Source organism: Miniopterus natalensis, chromosome 10 (assembly GCF_054644295.1).
Source record: "Miniopterus natalensis isolate mMinNat1 chromosome 10, mMinNat1.hap1, whole genome shotgun sequence".
NCBI classification, from domain to species: Eukaryota; Metazoa; Chordata; class Mammalia; order Chiroptera; family Miniopteridae; genus Miniopterus; species Miniopterus natalensis.
The window spans coordinates 42,235,527-42,252,744 of record NC_142090.1 but is presented as its reverse complement, the minus strand read 5'-3'; the positions used below and the strand labels follow the sequence as shown (position 1 = coordinate 42,252,744).

The following is a 17,218-nucleotide window of genomic DNA, read 5'->3' as shown; positions in this document are numbered from 1 at the left end:
GACTCCAAAATGACTTCTTCATGCTTTTCTCCCCTAGAGCCCCCAGTCCCTCCAAGAACCCCTGAATCCCAGGCCTCCGCCGGCCCACCTCCTCCCTCACCCCCACATCTTACGGACTCAGCCTTACCACCCTCTCCCTCAAGTCTCCAGACCCCTATTCCCCCACCACCACCACTGCCACCTCCACCCCCTGTCACGGGTGCTGCTCCCCATCATGTCTTTGGCCTGGAGAAGAGCCAGCTTCTGAAAGAGGCCTTGGAGAAGGCCGACCCAGTCCCCAGCAGCAGAGAAGATGTGAAGAGGCTCCTAGAGCATCACAAGGACCATTTCAGAAGTGACTTGCAGTGGATCCTCATCTGTACAGACCTACCCTCCCTCATAAAAGAAGGCCCTCAGTGTGGGCTGGTGGACCTGTGGATGGCAGGCACTCTCCTGGTGCCACCCAGAGGTATCCCCCTGGAGATACTCATGCAGATGGCCATGGAGAGAGGCTACACGGCCCAGGGAGAGATGTTCTCCGTGGCCGACATGGGCAGGCTGGCTGAGAGGCACTGGGCTGCCAAGCTGAGCTGCTCCAGGGAGGCCTGGGTGGTCCCAACAGAGACTGTGTGCTGCAGCACCTTGTCACTGGACATCCCTTGCTCATCCCCTACGATGAAGACTTCAAGCACGAGCCATATCGGAGAAGGGGCCACAAGGCCCACTGGGCAGTGAGCGCAGGGGTCCTGCTGGGTGTGCAGGGTGTGCCAAGCCCCGGCTATGCTGAGGACCCCGAGCTGCCAGGCCTATTTCACCCAGTGCCCAGCATGCCCCACCAGCCACCATCCCTGCCAGAGGAAGACTCGCTGGGAGCAGTCTATCTTCTCTCCAAGCAGGGCAAGAGAAGGGGCTATGACCAAGTTCGGGATAGCAACCTGCAGCTGACGGACTTCTCACCCTTTCAGGCCACTGATGGCCAGGCATATGTGGTGCCTGCTGGTGGGGTACAGGCTGGCCTTTGTGGCCAGGCCCTGCTCCTCAGACCACTAGCCTGCTGCAGCCCTGAACTGGAGGTGATGGGGCCCAGACCCCAGCTTTTCCCTTTGTGTGACCACCTGAGGGTTTGAGGTGGGTCTCTTGAGGACCTCCAGCCAGAGATCATGCAGGGTCCCCCCAGTCTACTCTTAAGCCTGGGCATCCTCCCAGCTCCCCAAACCCATCCCCTCAGTATTAAGCACCTACTGTGCAGGCTAGGGTTAGACCCAGAAGTTTGGAAGACTAAACTCCAAGTCTCAGCTCACCTTATCTCAGCTCACCTTATCACATTTCCTGCCACCAGCCACAGTGACCTTTCAGGTCCCCAGTGCACCCCACTGCAGCCTTCTGCTGACTGGAACTCCTCAGCTTTCCAGTATGGGAGAGGAAGATACTTCCCCTCAAGGTTCTTTCATCTGGCCTAAGTCTATATGAGACAGGTTAACAAGAAAGTAGCCAAATTTAATACATACATACACATGGGAACCCCACATACATAAGAGGTTCCAAGACAGGGAAGATGAGGTGTATGTGCCATTCTGAACTAAGGATCGTCTTGGGGCTTCAGCGGGAGGAAGATCACTGCAGGATAGTTCAGCAATTAGAAGTTTACCCTGCCCTATAGACAGGTCAGAGAAGGTTATCTCAATCTATGGGCGAGACCCCCTAACTCAATTCTAGGTAGTTACGGGCGGGTGGGGTGGAGGTTGCGCTGAGCCTGTAGTCTTGGTTGCCCTGGCTCACAACAGCCTGCATACCATAGAGGTACATCTTGGGGTGACTTGTTCTGAGCCCCTACACCAGCTTGGCTCATCACTTCCTCATGGATAATTCCCTCAGCCAGGGCTAGGCCCCTCCCCCACATGTGTTCTCCTTTAAAAACAAAAAGGAAATGTTCCTGAGAGCAGTTAAATGTGCCAACCTCTTCACTTGTGTTAATTCATTAACTCCTCCAGTCCTCTAAGGTGCTAGGTCCTGCCCATTTCACAGATGGAGACAGGCTTGGAAGAATGCAATCACTGGCTTAAGGTTACATGGCTTGGCAAGTGGCAGGGTCAGGATTCAAATCAGGCAGTTAGTATCTGCACAGTATAAATAAATAGATAAGTAGATACCTATTTTTAGAGAGATTAGTTTAATGAATACCTGTTGCCTCCGTCTGAAAGGAGAGGAACAGGTCTGTCTTGGCCACCTCTGTGTCTTCAGTACAAAGTGACTCTAGAGAGACTACACAGTATAAGTATAGTGCTTTTTGCTTAAGTGTTTCTAACCAGAAGTGGGGACATCTCCATCCGGGCCCTGGCCCTTCCACCTGCACCTCCCCTTCCCAGCCCTGACAACAGTGGCTGGCACTGTCCTGGGAGGGCTCGGCACTCTCTTGGTCACTACAGTTACCCTGCCTTACCTAGCAGAGCCATCACAACAGGAGCAGCTTGGTGAAGACTTCAAGCCTGCATCTCTACCAAACCCCCCAAACCAGGCACTGTCCTGTTACCCCACCCCAAATGAATGCTCAAGATTATGAGCTTTGAGCCCACACACCCCAGATGCCAAAAAAAAAAATAAAATCCACAAGGGGAAAAAAAAAAAAAGACTAAAATTGTGAGAATGAAAAAAAAGCAAAACCTGGTAATATTCTGTCTATAAGAAATATGCTTTAAATATAAGTTCTAAAACAGTTACAGTAATCAAAACATAGTTAAGAGGCATAAGAATAGACAGATAAATGGAACAGAGTAGAATCCAAAAATATACCTACACATGTATGGTCAACTTTCTATAAAAATCCCAATGGAGACAGGCAGGTGGAGAAGGGAAGGTCTTTTCAACAAATCGTACTGGCCCTGGCTGGTTTGGATCAGTGGTTAGAGCGTCAGCCCGCGGACTGAAGGGTCCCGGGTTCGATTCTGGCGAAGGGCACATACTTGGTTGCAGGCTCAATCCCCAACCTGGTCAGGGTGCATGTGGGGGGCAACCAATGGATGTGTGTCTCTCACACTAAGGTTTCTCTCCCCCCTCCCCCCCTCCCTCCCTCCCACTCTCTCTGAAAAGCAATGGAAAAAATATCCTCAGGTGAGGATTAAAACAAACACACCAGTCGTACTGGATCAACTGAATATCTTCATGGGGAAAAATAAGCTTCAACCTTTCCCTCACAATATATTAAAAAAAATTACTTTGCCATGAATGCTAGACACTAACACAAAACAAAACTATAAAATTCCTAGGAGAAACTCTTTGCTACCATATGAGAGGAAAAGACAGTCTTATATAGGGCTCCAAAAGCACAAACTATGAAATAAAACCGGATACATTGGGCTTTCTCAAATACTAAAATTTCTGCTCAAAACAAAAGGAAACCATATGTTGGGAGAAAACATTCACAATATAAATATCTGTCAAAAGATTTGTATTCAGAATATATAAAGACCTTTTGCAACAGAGTAAGACAGACACCCAGTTTAAAGGAAGGGCAAATTATCTAGATAGACATATCAAGAAATAAGATAAAATGGAAAAAAAATACAAAGAAGCAGGCTCAATATCATTAGTATTCCTGTAAATGCAAATTAAAATCACAAAGAGATACCACTACACATCTGTTAGACTGGCAAAAATTAAAATGACTCACAATGCTAAGCATTAAAGTATACAGTATAAAGCAAATGGGACTTGCATGCACTGCTGGTAGGAATGTAAAAATGGTACAACCATTTTTTTAAATAATGAAGCATATCTTAAAAAGTTGATCATAATACTTACAGATGACTCAGGAATTCCACTCCTTGGTTTTTACCTAAGAGCACTAAAAGTAAATGTCCATAGAAGCTTTATTCACAATAGCCAAAAAGTGAAATCAACCCAAATGCCCATCAAAAGCTGAGTGGATAAACATATTGTGACATATGCATCCAGTGAAACACTACCCATCAAATGAATATATACTATATGATTCTATGTACATGAAACTTAAAAAAAGACAAAATGAAATCTCTAGTAGCCAAAAGTTTGTGTTGGAGGTAGAGAGGCTGACTCAAAAACAAAACAAAACAACTTTTGGGGATGACAGAAATATTGTCTATCTTGACTGTGGTGGTGATCATAACAATGTATTCACACATGTTAAATCCCATTATAGTGTACACTTCAAATGGATACAATAAAGTTAATATTTTTATAAACCAATTTAAAGCTGTCTTTTTTTTGATGTTTCCCAAGTAAGGAATACCCACTGTACTTTCAATCTGATACCCAAGTTTTTCTTTCAGTTCCTTGATTCAAATCCATCTTTAGTCCAGCACCATTTGGGAAGTAAGGGACTATGCTTAAAGTACAATAGAAATGTACCTTTAAAATAATAAATAAATAAAGGAGCAAGAAGAAATGGGTGAGGTAGATTGGAAGGAAGAAAGGAAGACAAAGAAAGATGGAAAGAAGGGAGAGAGGGGAGCATGAAGAGACAGATGATGAGAGAAGAGAAATGAAAGATTTGATAAAATCATATGTATGAATATACTTTTTAAGTTATAAAGGCCACATCAATATAAAGTATTATTATTAACATCCAGAAAAGTAAAAAAAAAAAAGTGTGGAAAATGAGAAAACTGAATGAAATGGTAGCGATTTGGAGTCTGTTTATTGCAAATAGGCAAGTTGTATATCTCAACTTAAAAGTTTAAATATAAGGACATTATCTAATCTCCACTTCTAGTTCCTCCTTTTCATCTGCATTTATTTGCAAAAAACAAACAAACAACACACATACACACAAAAAAACACACACAAAACAAAACAAAAAACCCTTTCTAAAAAGTTTGAAACTTCCCAGCTCACTTTCCTCAAGTCTCCTTAGCCCAGATGAGGTCACATGTCCATACCTAAACAATTACAGAAAAGAATGAAACTATAAAGACCAATCATGATTTAAGCCCTGGAGGAGAAGAGTGACCCCTTCCCTGAGCCCAAAGTTACTAAGAAAATGAAAACTCAATGAGTCCTGAACTCTTCCAGAAAGGAAGAATGGGGGAAAAAGGAATTGGGAGGTCCATCCATAATGTATGCTACACTGAGTATAGATACATATGCTTTGGAAACCAAGTTAAAATGTAAGAGTTGGACCCTGACCAGGTGGCTGAGTAGGAGTGTTGTCCTGTACACCAAAAGATTACAGGTTCAATTCCCCATCAGGATACATACCTAGGTTGCAGGTTTGATCCCCGGCTGAGGTGCATAGAAGGCAACCAATCCTCAGGTGAGGATTAAAAAAAAAAAAAAGGTAAGAGTTGGCATCCTGATTTGAAAAATAAAGATCCTATTCAATTGTTCTTTCCTAAAACATATGAAGGTAGTCTTCAAGAATAGTTGCTGATAAATTGAGCACTTTCCTCAAGAAGCAGCTCTGGATAAACTTGTAAAGTGAACAAGTGAATCTCCAGAGACACAGACCACCTAATTTAGATATGGAGATTTTTCAAAGCAGGTGTTACCAATCCCTGTAACTGATATAGAAAAATCTTTGTGCCCGGCCTTGAGTGGCTCAGTGGTTGAGCGTCGACCTAGGATCCAGGCGATCAGGGTTCGATTCATGCCCGGGTTGAGGGCTCGATCAATGACTCTCTCATCATTGATGTTTCTATCTCTGTCTCTCCCTCTCCCTTCCTCTCTCTGAAATCAATAAAGATATATATATATTTTTTAAATCTTCGTAAATCTCTATGTGCCATCTCATTCTGATTATCATGCCTTCATAATGTTCCCACCAGAATAAATTAGCTTTAGGATATACCACCAGATAACTAACTTGGCCATTTAGAGATATAAGGTATGAACTGACTGAATTTTAGAGAAGTTTGCCAGATATAATGATTTCAGAAGTTTTGTCCAAAATGGAATTATTTTAGTTTTCACATAATTAATATGGAAATAATACAGATCATCACCACTGACCAATAAATATATTCCTAGTTGTGATAATAAAATTATATCATCAGCATTATCTTCCATTTGGATATGGTAGAAAAAAACACATCTGATTCATTGAAATGAATTTCAAGTCCATGACACAGAATTTAAACAAATGAATATAACTATCCCATTTTACTTAACACGTCTCTCAGAAGACCACGCCTGCCAGCCTACTTGCCCTGTTGTTTACATGGTATTAAAATGTAAAATTCTATATGTATACTTATAATCATACATTTGCATTGAACTCTTAACTTAGCGTGTTGCTAATTTCAATTTACCAAACCAATGACTAATAAAAACTGTTTCAAATAGTTCTAAGCTTTTTATATACCCAAATGGGAAAAGAAAACCCCTTAGAATCAAGAAATAGAAAAATCTGATATATTACTAGCTTACAGATTATCAGTGTTTGAGAACACTAATAAATATTCCAGCAGGGGATAACAAATAGTAAGGTAACATATACAGCTTCCATAAGCATTAACTAATCATATGGAATAAAACATATGCCTATAAATACTACCATCATTTTGAAATATATGACAATAGTAAAGCTTACAAAAAGCAAGCTGTTTTTGTTTTTATCCTGTTTTGTTTTGTTTCTTGACATTGTGTAATGAAAGAGAAAACCAATAAAATAGTATCATAAATACTGTATGGGTATCATCTGTTAAACACAAATTTTTAGTAACATTAAATTCAATTTTTTTTAAAAGAGCTTTTGTGTGTAATTTTAATATGTTTATCTTTATAACAGGCAAACCCATACCTAAGCATAAGCCCATTATTCTGAACATTTGCATGTGAGCACAGCATTACCCCCACCTGGTGGTAGTTGAATCTAGTCACATATCTAAGTGATTTAGAGATCACCTAAATCAAATATACTTAGTGAAAATGTTTATCATCATATGTGATTCCACTGTAGGTTTAAAAATGCATATTGAATTCTCTATGTTAAAGTCGTCACAAAAAAACCTAAGCATGTTATTAATACATTGAAGAGTCACCTCGGGCCTAATTTAATACTGTAATATGGTATTTTTAAAATTTTTCCTATCAATAAACAATTTCTAAAAGCTTAAAATAATAAAACTTTCTAAAATTTTCACCAACTATATCATCTTGTAGACATCTCAAAAAAATATTCATTTCTTCATTAATTATTGGTCACCTATTATGTGGCAAAATTATATAATTCATACTTTCTCTCACTTATGCACAAATCAGAAATGTTTGCCTAAAGTACTGTTTTATCAGATCGAGAAAATATCACAGTTACAATAAGAACATCATGGATGAAACAGACTATCCATTCCTTCTACAATAATATTTCATAAAATGCTTCCATGATAAATCTTGTTTTAAGAACATTCTTTCATGATACATGGTACTGATATGTTGCAGTTTAGCAACTAAGTTATAAAACTCAGAAAACAGACCATAAACAATAAAGATTACTGGCGGAAATACTTTTTACCATATCCAACTGCTTGATTATAATTTAATTCTTGATTATACTTTTTAAAAAGTAATCTTTAAATAACTCAATAAAGCTTTGATATAAAATGTTAAGTCACTGACAACAGTCAGCCCACAATCACAACATAAAATATATTCACTGTACAAACATGATATATCTAAAATGTGATATTTTTATCCTTTATATAAAAAGGAATACTGGGGGAATCTATCAATGGCAACAATGCCTTTTATGAAGCAATTAAATGGTGCCACAGAGTTCAAGGAAAGGACGACAGCACTGGTAGTTAAGAGCTGACTTTGGAATCAGATTTTTACAGATAAACTAGGTATGTCACTTTAGGACCCACTCCACTAGAGCATAAACTCCATGAAAAGGAGAGGGGTTTCCATTTTTTTCAGTGATGTGTCTTCAATATCTGGTATGACACATGGCACACATAGTAGGCATTCAATAAATATTGGTTGAATGAATGAATACAGTGAAAGCTCAATATAACAGATTAATTTGGAGGCGGGGGTGCCCATTAAAGCCCAAAGTCCGTTATATAATAAAGTAGACTTTCCAAATACATATGTTAAAAAATTGACAAATTAGTTAGTTTACCTGTTTTTACTTATGTAGACATGTTTGTGTAATTAAGTATGTATGAAAAGAACATTTTGACAGTTGGCAAATGGGAGGGGGGTAAGAGGGATGGGTGAAAAAGATGAAGGGATTAAGAAAATTGTTACAGAACAGTCATGGGGACATAAAGTACTGCATAGGGAATATAGTCGATAATATTTTAATAACTATGTATGGTGTCAGATGCATAGATTTATTGGGATGATCACTTAGCAAATTATATAAGGTCTAATCAGTGGAGTGTACACCTGGAACTAATATAATACTGTATGTCAACTGTAATTGGAAAAAAATGATTTAAAAAAAATTAATTAAAAAACAAAAATAATAAAACTAACAAATTTGTTTTAGCAAGTGGGATTAGTAAAAAAATCATTCTAAAATTCAAGAGACAATTTCAGGAACACGCAAAATTCCAATTTATATCTGGAATATAACTGCACTCAGCACTAAAATATAATTTTGTTGTTGTTGTTAATCCTTACCCAAGGATATTTTTTCCATTGATTTTTAGAGAGAGTGGAAGGCAGTGGGGAGGAGAGGAGAGAGAAAGAGAGAGGAGAGAAACATTGATGTGACAGAGACACATCAATTGGTTGACTCCTGCATGCACCCCGAAAGAGGCCAGGGATCAACCTGCAACCCAGGTACATGGCCTTGACCAGAAATTGAGCTCTCTACCCTTCAGTGTGCAGGCTGATGGTCTAACTACTGAGCCACACCGGCCAGGTATAAAATATAGTTTAAATCAGAAGCAGAAACCTAATGAATTTTATTGTGTCTTAACTGGAGAAAACTGTAAACTATGTAAGGATAGTCAACAATAAAGTATAAAAAAAGAAATAAAAACTTAAAAATCATATTGGCACTGACCAAAATGACTTTTCTTCGACATTCCAGGTAAAGCAGGCATATTACTAATGTGAAGATGTAATAAACATCAGGCTAATCACATTTTATGCCGAACAACTGAATCAATACAACCAGCTTCCCTTGATCTAACTCAAATTTTACCAAATAAGTTTCTGATTACAAATTGGTTTTTCCATTTATTCTGTCCTGAGAGAAAATTGTATGCTCTCAGTCCAAGAATACCATATCTCATTGAAAATTAATGAGTTAGTGTTCTGGATTATAAACTAGTTATCTCATGAACTTGGTTAATATAAAGAGAAAGAGGAAGCATTAATGTGGACTTGGAGAATCAAGAAATTTCAGGGGAATGAGTTGTCATTATGGCTCGTGATAGATCCCATCATTCCTACCTATAGATGAATTCCATATCCCATTTCTCCCCAAAGCAGTGAAAAAAATGCCTGTCAATGACAGGAGGAGGAGGAATCATGATTCACGGCCTCAACTGAAGACTTTAAAGAAAAGCTAGGCTATTATAGGAATCCCCACACAGATCACCCTTCCTTTTACTTTTGTTGCTAGTCTCTGGTTGTTTCTAATTCTTACTAAGTATTCTTTTTTTCTTCTTCTGTCTTCTTTATTTATTTTCAGCTTACTAAATATTCTTGTAAGTCAAATTAATGCCTTCTTTAGAACAAGTCAGGCAATAAAAATATACATAAACAATTAATAATTTGATTTTCACTATTGGCAAAATAAAGTTTCTAAGCCAGAAAAAGGTTGAAACAGGCCTTGAAGTATGATAAATTCACCAAGGTAAACAGCAGCTCTTGGTAGTCATCACTCTCAGAAACATGTGATAAATTTTAAGATAACTGAGATTCATTTTTTAAAATAATTCTTTCAAAACAAGTGTCATTTCTAATATAAATAATGGAAGGAATTGAAATGAAATCACAGGTAGAGAGGAAGTAGGTTCAAACTAAGTTTCTTAACAAATCCAACGAAACTAGTATACAAGAAAAGAACCAACGAACTAAATTCTAAATGATACAGATTTACATCTTCTATGTCTTCTCTACATTTGAATATTCTAATCCAATATCCAACAGAATTTTACTACTTGATAACACTGACGCAAAGAGTACACTAGATTTCTCACCAATGACTGAAGGATGAGTGGGTCAAGGTATCTGTATTATAGGCAGAATACCTGATTATGTTCCAAAGGAAAAATTAGAATGTGCTAATGTTGATTGTAGAAATACTACACTTTCTGGTTTCACCACTACAGTGCTAATTCAACATGGAATAAGCACAAAAACATTTCATGGAATAAACAAACCTGATGATCCAGATATACTGATATTATGAGAACCTTTCCAATGTTTCTAATCTTAAGTGCTTTTACACTAAATGAATTTAAAAAGAGCTCCCTTACTCTGGTTCACAATGATAGTTTACCAAATGCTTAAAATATTGTGAAAAGTATCAAACTTATGAATTATGTAGGGTTCCTGCTTAGTCGGGCTAACAATTTTAAAAGGTACCTGGTAGCATTATAAAAATATACATATATTTAAGTACATTATCTTACCAATGTAGTAAAGTCCAGCTCAATTTTCATCTAATCCCAACTCTTCTTAAAGAAGTCATAAACCAATGTGATACAATTTAATCCTGAAATGTACACTATGTAGTTTTATTTTTTAATCATTACATAATAATCTGTATAAAAAAATTACAATGTCTGTATTAAAATAATTCTGCTTATTCTGTCAATATGACACTAGTATGATTTTAATTTTAATTTCCCTATTGCCCAATAATGTTGAACATCTTATATGCATATCTGCCACCCATATATCGTCTTTTGTGAAGTATCTGTTCAAATCTTTTGCCTATTTTTTTATTGGATTGTTTTTGTTCTTACCAAGATTAGGGAGTTTTTAATATAGGCTGGACACAGTACTTTATCAAACATATACTTTGCAAAACTTTTCTCCCTGTCATGTTTTATCTCTTCTTCTAACAGTATCACTCAGAGGACAGAATTTAAATTTTGATAAAATCTAATTTATCCTTTTTGTGTGTGTGAATTATGCTCTGGGTGATATACCTAAGAAATAATTTTCTAATTTAAAGTCACAAAAATGTTCTTCTATGTTTCCTTGTAGTTTCATAGTTTGAAATTTTACATTTAGGACTATGATCCACTTTCAGTTAAAAATGAAATGAGGTGTAAATACAAGTTCACTGTTTTGCATATGGATATCTGATTGATGCAGTACCATCTGTTGAAAAGACCTCTTTTTTCCACTAAATATGTCAAAAATCAGTTCTTTATACAGGGGTTCAAATGTAACCCGTTCCAGAAGACCGTTCGAGTTCTGAAAAGTTCAAAAACTGAGGACTCAACAGCTGGCAGCTAGGCTCGGGATCTGGCGCTCAGCAGGAGCCATGTGGCATGTACACCTTCCGAGGCAAGTTTGAAAACCGAAGCGACTACTTCCGGGTTTACAGCATTCGTAAACCAAAATGTTTGTCAAAGGAGACTTTCGAAAACCAAGGAACCACCGTGTATGTCGGGGTCTATTTCTTAGCTCTCTATTGTTCCATTCTATCCTGTCAACCTTTTGGTCTTGATTACTGTCTTTTGTAATAAGTCTTCAAATCAGATAGGGTTAATCCTCCAACTTTGTTTTCTTTGAAAAGTTTTGGTTATTCTAGATCCTTTGTATTTCCATGTGATTTTAAAAATCAGTTTGTCAATTTCTAAATAAAAGCCTGCTGGAATTCAGAATGTAACTGTGGTGAATCTGTACAGATCAATTTAAAGGGAATTAGCATATTAATAAACATTATTTAGTCTTCCAATTCACAAACAATTATTTATTTATTTATTTATTTAGGTCTTCATTAATTGTTTTCAACAGTGTTTTCTAGTTTTCAGTGTACAGGTCTTGTGTATCTTTTCTCAAATTCAACCTTAAGTATTTCATATTTTTGATGCTACTTATTTTTGAATTTCAATGTCCATTTGCTTGTTAACAGTAGAGTATATGGAAATAAAACTAATTTTATATATTGATCTTATATCCTGAAATCCTGCTGAAACTCTTTATTAGTTCTAGTAATTTTTTTGGTAAACTCAAAACAAGATACCACTACACATCTATTAGAATGGCTAAAATTAAGAAGACTGACTATAACAACTGTTGGCAAGGATGTGGGGGAAATGGAATTTTCATACACTACTGCTAAGCATGTGAAATGTTACAATTACTTTGAAAAACACCTTGGCAATTTCTTAAAAGGTAAACATACATCTACCATGTGATCCAGCCATTCCATTCCTATGTATTTATCAAGGAGAAATTAAAGCATATGTCCATACAAAAATTTGTACATGAATGTTCATAGTAGCTTGATTTGTAATAGCCAAAAACTAGGAACCACCCAAATTTCCATCAACAGGGAAACTGATAAACCAACTGTGGGATAGCCATACAATGAGATACTATCAGCAATAAAAAGGAAAGAGCTATTGATACACACAACATGAATGAATCTCAAAATATTTAGCTGACTGAAAGGAGCCAAACAAAAACACATACAAACTGTATGATTCCAATCATATAAAATTTTTTAAAGTGCCAACCAATCTATAGTGGCAAAAATCAGATCACTAAATGCCTGAGGAGGTATTACCGAGGGGCATGAGGAAACTTTTGGGGATAACAGTTATGTTCACTATCTTGATATTGGCAAAGGTTTCATGTCAAACCTTAACCAAATTCTACATTTTCAATATGGGCAGTTTATTATATGTCACATAGACCTCAATTTAATAAAAAGAAAAGGTATCAGTGTTAGATTATTGTCACTTAGTAACAGAATATACTTTTTAAATTGATATTTAATTCACATAACAAAAACTCAACATTTTAAAGTACAAATTCACCGGCTTTTTTGTATATGGACAAGGTTGTATAACAATCTCTACTATTTAATTCCAGAACATTTTCATCACCCCCAAAAGAAATTTCTAGATGACAACTATTTTATCTGGTCACTGCAATTCAAGCCTCAAGACCTTTCAAGTTTGAGAAATTGCTTTTAAGTTTATTTCAAGGGCTTATGGTATAAATATCCATACTCTTCATAATTTTATTCTTTCTAATGAGAACCTGACTCATACTGATATAGACATTGATAATTTCAGAGACATTCCAATCAAAAAAATATCATTTAGATACATGTATAATTGTAATAGTGATTATCAAATTATTCCTTCTATTAAAATAATAATTCCAAATGTAGAAACTTTATTTCCCTCTTGGCTTCTCATTATCAATGCTAGGGCTAGTCAAGACTGAAACAAGAGTGGTGAATAAAGAGATAATGCCTTCACAAATTTTGAATAACACATGATCTTTAAAGCTTTAAAAATTTAAATACAATCCATTTTGAGATAAACCCACCACAAACTGTACTTTCTCAACAACCTCTCATCATCATATTTATAAAATTTGAGGTAAAGCCAACACTTCATTGGAAGGAAAATGGGTTTATATTCTTCACTGCACTAACTCAAAGCATTTGTGCCTGTTTTTTAAAAAGAAGACATCACCACTTGCATTACAGCATCTACTGTTTCTAGAAGATATGATAATCATAATAAAAATCTAGCAATTTTTTATTATGAAAGAGTATTAATGATAACAAATATATAAAATAAACCTTGGAATAATTTGTTTTTACTGATTCTATTATCCTAGAGATTATTTCTGGAGCACAGAAATTAAATTTGATAAAGCAAAAAATAACTGCTGATACTAGGATTTTTATACTCCTAAATTTAGCACACAGACTGAAAAAAAAGCAATCATTACTCACTGCTAAAAACTATTTATACAATATTTTCCCAGCATTACAAATCACAAGTTAGATATATTCCCAATGATGTGCTTAAGCAATGATTTAAGCATTATAAACTGAAATGTGTTGAAACATAATTTGTGAAGGATATTACATTTCCTTCATAAAAAATATGGAATAATCATTACAGCATGACTATCTAATTAAAATATCAAAGACAGAAAATTTTAAAAAAACATGCAATATACATCTTTCTGATATTATTTTGCCATAACTACTTTCAAACCACATCACCAAGACTAAGTAGAATCTTGATATTTGAGACAAATATAATCAAAGACCTTTTGAACCTACAAAGGTACAAATACTACTAACCACATCCACTTCAGAAAAATTACTTTGTGCCTCTTGCAAAAACCCCACAAATCCTCATTAAAATTCAGGTGTTAGATAGTTCTATGAGCACTCAATAGCTATTCAAAGTTTTGCCTGAAAAATAATGAATTGCTTCATCACAGACCTTGAAGCTTGTTGATAGTCAAAACCATGAATATTAAACCCTTGAATGTCAAGTGTATACTCTAAATATTTTGGAAAATAAGGAACAAATGAAGAAATGAATTCAATATATCTTCTAGACATAATGTCAACATGGGATTTGTCACCTAAAAACAGCATTTTTCCTAGATATTTCTCCTAAAGAAATGAAAACTTAAGTTCACCTAAAAACCTGTACACGAATGTTTACAGTAGCTCTATTCATAATCACCAAAAACTGAAAACAACGCAAATTTCCTTCAACCAGTGAATCAATAAACAGTGATACAACCACACAACAGTATTCCAACAAACACAAAGGAACACACTACAGTATATACAAAAACTTAGATAATTCTCAAAGGTATTATGCTGAGTGCAAGAAGTCAGCCTCAAAAGGTTATGTATGATTCCATTATGTAACATTCTCCAAAAGACAAAATTACAGTGATGCAGAACCAATGGGTGGCTGCCAAGGTTAGGGGTAAGGAGTGGGGGGTGGGTAGGCATTATTATAAAGGGAAATCATGAGGGAATTTGGGGGTGATGGAACTATTCTGTATCATGACTGTGCTGAAGGTTACGTGAATCTATACATATGTTAAAATTCACAGGTCTGTATTTTAAAAAGACCAATTATACTATATTATAGTTTGAAAAATAAACAGCATTTCTAAGAAATCAACTAGTTTTACCCATTTTGAAAAGTGTGACAACGTTGTAAACAGTCAATTATTAAATAAGTTTGCTCAATAATATTTGTTAATGGTGATAACGTAACAAAAGTCAACAAATCAAATGACTAAAAAAACATTTAAAACTCTACTAACTTTGTACTCAAAAGGACTTACCAAGTTCATTGAGACTCTGGGCAGCTTTTGTTATCTCTCTACTTCCCCCCTGCAGTTGTCCTTGGAGTCTCTTACTGAGATGCAAGATGCGAATTATTCTCCGAAGCAAATCACAGGCAACCTGTACAAATATCAGGTTCAATAAGTATGCAAATCTGTCCGTTCTTTCCAAATGCTACAGATTCATTGTCTATTTTGTTTTCTACCATTCGCTAACCTAAACAATCACAAGTCTTAAAAAAAGAATAATTTCAAAATAAACTCTCAAATGGTTAGAATTCGGGATTGAGATGCAATAAAATTCAGGGACTCTTCTCTTCAGTCCTACACCAGTTTTCTTCTCTAGGCCCATGGTTTTCAAGTGGGTAGGTTCAAAAAGTTCCAACGGCCAGGCTATGGCTCTGACCAATTAAATGAGAACCTCTAGCAGTGGGAACTAAGCATGAGTTTTTGTTTTTGTTTTTTAATATTCTCAAGTGGTGCCAATGTGCAGCCAAAACTGACAACCACTGTGCTAGGACTGCCCAGCTTCCTACTATGGCCTCCTATTGTTTCCAATCCTGGTTTCTCTTTTCTAGGTCACTAGGGGAACGGGCTTATAACTTCTCCCCAATTTTACTAGACCTTAAAGAATAAGCATGCCCTACTTGAATTTTCCTAATTTTTTATCACTAACAATTATGCAAGAAAAAGTTATTTTTAAAAAACTACCATATATGTCACCTCCTATTACAATTTCATTATCAGATCTAATACTGGTTCTTTACCTATCCAAAAGACTAAGACATGAAATAAAGGCTGATGTATTTCAAGGCACTTTACTACAGAAGCAGGATCCAGGATAATTGCCTGGAGAGAGTGAGGGGAAGGGAGACTGATGGAATAACATATATGTAATGACCTTCAGCTTCAGCAGTGATAATGGAAAAGAGAGATAGTCCATGCTGTAGCATCACCACCATCTTTGAACGGCCCTAAAGCTGGCTGAAAAGAGCATCTTCCATCTAAGAGGAAAATCCCAACTTGTAGCAATAAAAATTAAAAGCACTAAGAAGAGAGGGTACCTGAGGCTCTAGCTACAAACATTTTTTTTCCTGAATGAAACACACACACACACCAGAGCCACACAGCCATATTCATGCACCCACAACATGCATACACACAACACATACAAACATAAACATAAAATCAAATATACGTTTACAAACATTTATAAGTCAAAGGCAACCAGGTATTAAACATGTTTAATACTGCTTTTATGAGTAACTATAGTCTGAAGTACTTAAAATAATAAAAGTCAATGACAAATAAGAATTTCCCTCTGGAAAGTAGATTTGGGAAACTTTTTTTTTTTTTCTTCTTTATCCTCACCTGAGGATATTTTTTCCATTGCTTTTCAGAGAGAGTGGGAGAGAAAGAGAGAGAGAAACATCAATGTGAGAGAAACAGATCAATTGGTTGCCTCCGCATGCACCCCAACCAGGGCAGGGGATCGAGCCTGCAACCGAAGTATGTGCCCTTGGCCAGAATCAAACCTGGGACCCTTCAGTCTAAGGGCCAACATTTTAACCACTGAGCCAAACTGGCTAGGGTGGGCCATTATCTTTTAATTACTATATTTTATTTATTTTCTGAATAGGTAATATAAACACATGATTCAAAATTCAAAAGATAAAAAAGATAAAGTCACCCTCATAGCTCTATGTCCCAATTATGAACTTCCCCAAACAACCACCATTAACAGTTTCTTGCTTGTCTGACTGAATTTTTAGATGGACCATTTGGAAAGTAGAGTCCCTAGCAATCACTCCTCTGGGATTATAAATACATTATGAGGAGAAATACAGATCTTATTTTAGTCTATTCAGTTAGAATTGTCCACCAGAATTCCCCAGTACCTACCCAATAAAGGATATAGCCTCAAACATGAAATCTTTGAGCTTATTTCTAATGCTTTTACTTTTAACCATACTTAATCTATCACCAAGTCTTACTGACTACA

The 17,218-nt window shown here is 36.4% G+C and overlaps 1 protein-coding gene and 1 pseudogene across 1 annotated transcript in view; one reads left to right on the top strand and one right to left on the bottom strand.

Annotated features, from left to right (window-relative positions):
• COG5 (component of oligomeric golgi complex 5) overlaps nucleotides 1-17,218 on the bottom strand; it is a 324,959-nt gene that overhangs the window by 246,444 nt on the left and 61,297 nt on the right. Inside the window, exon 6 of the mRNA XM_087821091.1 lies at nucleotides 15,217-15,337. Coding sequence (XP_087677217.1) covers nucleotides 15,217-15,337 — 121 coding nt within the window. The remainder of the gene's footprint in view (nucleotides 1-15,216; nucleotides 15,338-17,218) is intronic.
• Nucleotides 10-1,106, top strand: LOC107530822 (actin maturation protease pseudogene; annotated as a pseudogene).